At 30.0% G+C, this 4647-nt stretch overlaps 1 protein-coding gene and 2 long non-coding RNA genes across 3 annotated transcripts in view; 2 read left to right on the top strand and 1 right to left on the bottom strand.

Moving 5' to 3' along the window:
* Positions 1 to 476, top strand: part of LOC108689400 — a 1899-nt gene extending 1423 nt beyond the window's left edge. Inside the window, exon 3 of the long non-coding RNA XR_001931830.1 lies at positions 193 to 476. This is a non-coding gene — a long non-coding RNA (uncharacterized LOC108689400). The remainder of the gene's footprint in view (positions 1 to 192) is intronic.
* Positions 477 to 1211: 735 nt separating this feature from the next.
* Positions 1212 to 3349, bottom strand: LOC108689399 (F-box/LRR-repeat protein 4-like). The gene is made up of 5 exons (XM_018196153.1): positions 3307 to 3349; positions 3087 to 3170; positions 2654 to 3002; positions 2253 to 2580; positions 1212 to 1967 (listed from the first exon to the last, which is right to left on the bottom strand). Exons 2-5 carry the CDS (start codon positions 3147 to 3149, stop codon positions 1652 to 1654), a joined length of 1056 nt encoding a protein of 351 aa, XP_018051642.1. The 5' UTR covers positions 3150 to 3170; positions 3307 to 3349; the 3' UTR covers positions 1212 to 1651.
* Positions 3350 to 4294: 945 nt separating this feature from the next.
* Positions 4295 to 4647, top strand: part of LOC108689460 — a 2314-nt gene continuing 1961 nt past the window's right edge. The window contains exon 1 of the long non-coding RNA XR_001931831.1: positions 4295 to 4524. This is a non-coding gene — a long non-coding RNA (uncharacterized LOC108689460). The remainder of the gene's footprint in view (positions 4525 to 4647) is intronic.

The following is a 4647-nucleotide window of genomic DNA, read 5'->3' as shown; positions in this document are numbered from 1 at the left end:
TCTGAATTTTTAGAATTTCTGTATTATTTTATAACTGCTTAGAAAATATCTCAAATTTTTTTATACGAATTTTATATACAATATTTCAAAATTCATATATATATATATATATATATATATATGAAAATTTTATTAAAAAGTATAGATATTTTAAATATGTATTTCTGAAATGTTTTTCAATTTTTATTACAGCTCCTACTCATTCCAATGAACGCGTTAAAGTGAGTAGGAGTTAGGGTAGGAGCATGCGACGCGAACAAACGTTGGTAGTACTAAGTAGTACATGATAAAAAGAGACCAAACCTAAATGATGTGCGTGTGACGAAGACAACAACAAGGTTGGCTAAATTGGATCTACAAACGATCATTGTATAAAAAAGAAAGCAGAGAATTAGAGAGAGATGCTTGCAAACTGAGCACACCATGTAATCCTTTCACCATTTTATGACAACTTGAATTGGAACTTTTATGACAACATTTACTCTGTATAAATAAATTAATTATTTTCTCACATGTTCTTCTTGAAAGTCTAAAATGTTCTTTGAATTTAAAATATCATACAAAATAATATATGAAAAATAGCTTACACATTTAGTTTATAGATTTAATAGATATTACATATATTTACCTCTTCTGCAGTATATTGATCAATAACATCTCTAATTTAATTTGCGTTATTTTTCTTCTTTTGTATTAAATAGATATATAACTCTTCATCAGAACTGTCTGATAAAGGAAGTAAGATCTCATATACCATTATCATTTTTGTACATTTTTGCACTTATTACAATTAATTTCTTGCGTATTTATCGTTGTGTTGCATGCTATTATGCTCTCTGAAATGAAATTATTTCATCATTATCTTTAATATTTTCATAAGTAAAAGTTTTTTATCTAGTAATGCGCACATAAATCACTATTTTCAATTTTAAATGATGATTTGCTACAGCATAAATTTGTTGTCCATACAAATGTTAATGAATGTTTTTTAAAAAGAAAAATAATTTATAGCTTTAGAGCTGTAGTATGTAAATTGATTATCGATAAAGCATATTATTAATGTTACAATATTTTCAATTAAGACTTACCATCACTGTCTACATATTCACATAAAATCCCTTCGGCCATTTGAATCATTTTCCAGATTCAACTCAAATAATTTTTATATTTGTTATTTTTTGTAAAAATTATTATTTACAATATTTGTTGTAATTAAAATTTATATATCATTCAATGATATATTAACATTTTATACATATTCGTGTTTTCATAATTAACTATGATTATATACAATCGGTCAAAAAAATTGCAACACCTTTTTTTCGATGGGTTTCGGAATGCAGTTTGCTCATCGAATGATTGGTTCTTATTCATGGATCTACAAATAAGAATCAATCGCTTGACGAGTCATTCCGAAACCTATCAAAAAAGTGTTGCAACCTTTTTACGACCGGTTGTACAGCACAAATTTCTTACCTAATATACTTATTGTGTAATATATTTATTAACTCACACAATTTATTTAATAAGATAAACCTCATGAACAATTTTAGATAGAGATAAGAAGAAAATTCTTTTTGCCATGACACTTTCGAATCTCAAATCGAACTTGTTATCGGTGCCGACCTGACCTGGGGTCGGGTCGAGTCGATTAATCGAGAACGTCATATGCTTTAATGGTTATGTGTATGTATTTTTGTTGCCACTGCAGAAGCAACCAATTTGCAATTTTACAAAAGCTGAGATCAATCAATTCCAATTTAGAACAATTCACGAAAATTGTGTGACATATCTCAGCTGGTATGGGTGTGCCCATCAAAAATAATTGTTTTAAATTTTTACATAATGTCAGTGCTTTTAGATCACATTCAGTGAAACCTTTAACATAGCCTAGGAGGATTGTTTCCAGGTGTTGACAGGAGGAAAACAATCTAAAGAAACTATCACCATGATCAGTTGTCCTTTTACTGTAAAAAAAAAAATATTGTTATGATTCTTCAATAGAGTAAATAGAAGGATAACGCAGCTATTTCAAGATAGCAAAACAAACATACAAATTTTCATGAATATGATTTCAATATGATATTGCTGTTTGTTTTAAAAAATTAGGATGACGCCTAGATCTGTATGAGAGCAATAGATTTATTAGTTAGTAAGATCTCAGGTTTGATTTGTCCCATAAATAAATGAAGAATATGTATTTTTCAAAAAGTATGACAGAATGTATTTTCAAAGTGTGACACAACACGTACCACCAAGTCAAATTCACATTTCGTAGATTTTTGTAGTCAGCAAGAGCATTAATACCTTGCGATGTAAGAGTGTGTATTCTCTGTAAATCTATACTTTCCAAATCTGGACAGGAATTTCTTAATTCCATTATAACTTCATCTGCATTCAGATGAGTGTAGGTTTCTGCTATATATAAGTGACGCATCCGTATATTTCTTCGCAGTATCTTGCAAAGAGTCTCAGTACTTATATATGTCTTGCAAAGATTCAAACACTCCAGGAACTTCAAATTTTTGAGATATGAGAATCCATTATCATTTATCATGTAACAATTACCTACATCTAATTCTAAGAAAAATATATTTTATATCATAGTATTGCTCATACAATTTGTGCTTATAATAATCATTTATGTATATACCTTTCAAATTTTTGCATACTCTCGAAATTCTAAGTATGGTATTGTTGTCGATACGTAAGCAAGTCAATTGTAAGTGTGTTAAGAGACTACCATAAAAAACAAGAAAAAATTCAAAACTCTGGACAGAAATACCTCTACAGTATGAAAGATTCAACTGTCGCAAATATTTGCATCTAGGTGTTAAATAATACAATGCCTTTGTATTAACAATATAACAATACGGTTCTAAGTTTAAATTTATATAAAGCAGATGGTTCTGTGCTAAATTATTGAAACGTTTATTCACTCTGCTCATGCGACATAATGACTGTAAATCTAAGTTTCTTAATATTATTGTTATTATTTCATCCTGCAAGATAAAATTTTAATAAATGGAATAACAGTAAATATTATTATGTATGACTAGTGACAAAGACTTCTTAGTATACTTTACAGGAAGCTCAGAAAAACTATAATATGATGGCTTCTTGGATTCATCGAGAAGAGTGTTAGACATCTTTCATAAATTTTGGAAGTTCTGATAAAAAGCATTGCATTAGATCCCTCTTTAAGAGGTGATACACAATAATAAAGAGATCCTAGCTAAGATGTTAGATTTAGTGTCGTAAAAATTTGCTACTACATTACTACAAATAACATAGGTATAAACTTACTTTCACCAGAGAGAAACCTGAGAGTTTTTGACGCCGAAAAGCATCGATCGTCAGCATGAAAAAGCACCTTAAATAATAACCAATTATGGGTGCTTTCCATGTTGTAAAACATTTACTAGATACAGGTTGTGGTCAAAGTCTCGCTACAAATGCTTTGAAGCATTTGATGGGCCAATTAGAAGAAAGAATTCTACAAACTGACCAATTAAAAAACATTTCAAAGCTTTTGTAGCATCGCGTTGACTGTACCCATAAATACAACAGAGATACCAACAGCGTCAGGTGTGTGGCTCAGTGGCAGAATGAAAGTCTACCAACTTGGAAGAAAGATAGATCAGGCCTGGAATCGACACGAGAAACGCCCTGATATTTTTCTCTGTTGTTTACAATTTGATGACACAAGTCGATATTAGCGTCGTTCTGTCTTTGTTAACATTCAGAGAATGACAAAGATAGAACGACATTTATGTCAATTTGTATCATCAAATGGAAAACATCCTATGTTCATTTGATCACCCTCATTGGGCTCGTTCAAGGCTACGTTCCTGAAGAAAATTTATTCGAAATATATAATACACGTAACGTATACTATAGCATATAGAATAAAATCTTCCTCAAAAAGGAAGTTTTGGAACGTAGTCCAAGTTGACTCGGAGTGCGGCTAGCCTGCACTCCGAATAAATGAACATAATTGTTACTTATAGATCCAATCAATCATCGCTCGGTATGCCTAGTCTTTTTGCCATCTTGAACTTGCCATTAACAATGAGCGCTAAAAAATAAAAAAAATGTATTTTTTCAATGTAGAAACTTTTTCTAATTTTCACCGAGAATTTAATTCGAATCAGAATGTAAGAACCAACCAACTACAGTCGAATATTTCCCTGTTAAGGCTTAAACATAATAGGCAACAGAGAATAACAAATCGTCTAATCAAAGCTCTGGGGCGCTCTCTATTCTGTAACTATTTTTTCACGCCTACCGATAGTTGTCGATGTCGTTAATAATGTCGGTCGATAAACTAAGTAAGTGCGATTCTATATCATTGCTGTCGATGAATATTTGACGATATTTATCATTAATGACAACTATCGTTAACTTTAATGTAATCCCCTATAAGTGATGAAAACGTCGTACCGACACATTTGAACTTATTAATGATAACTAAAAATAGTAAAAACCTGCGTCACTTATTAAGCAAATTGAAGGCATTATAAAGTAAATATTTTTTAAATATTTAATTTATTTAATTTATTAAAGTAATTTATATATAATATGTAATTTATGTAACATGTTTATATAATGTAGATAATCATGTAGATATCATCATATATTAAATAT

Source organism: Atta colombica, unplaced genomic scaffold (genome assembly GCF_001594045.1).
Source record: "Atta colombica isolate Treedump-2 unplaced genomic scaffold, Acol1.0 scaffold27, whole genome shotgun sequence".
NCBI lineage: Eukaryota > Metazoa > Arthropoda > Insecta > Hymenoptera > Formicidae > Atta > Atta colombica.
This window is presented reverse-complemented; position numbering and strand designations above follow the sequence as displayed.

Bases quoted from the DNA above. Each gene is read 5' to 3' on its own strand.
- LOC108689399 (XM_018196153.1), bottom strand. From the start codon at position 3,149: ATGTCTAACACTCTTCTCGATGAATCCAAGAAGCCATCATATTATAGT. The intron at 3,003-3,086 runs GTAAAGTATACT...TTTATCTTGCAG, and splicing joins ATAGTTTTTCTGAGCTTCCT to GATGAAATAATAACAATAAT. The intron at 2,581-2,653 runs GTATATACATAA...TATTTTTCTTAG, and splicing joins AGTATGCAAAAATTTGAAAG to AATTAGATGTAGGTAATTGT.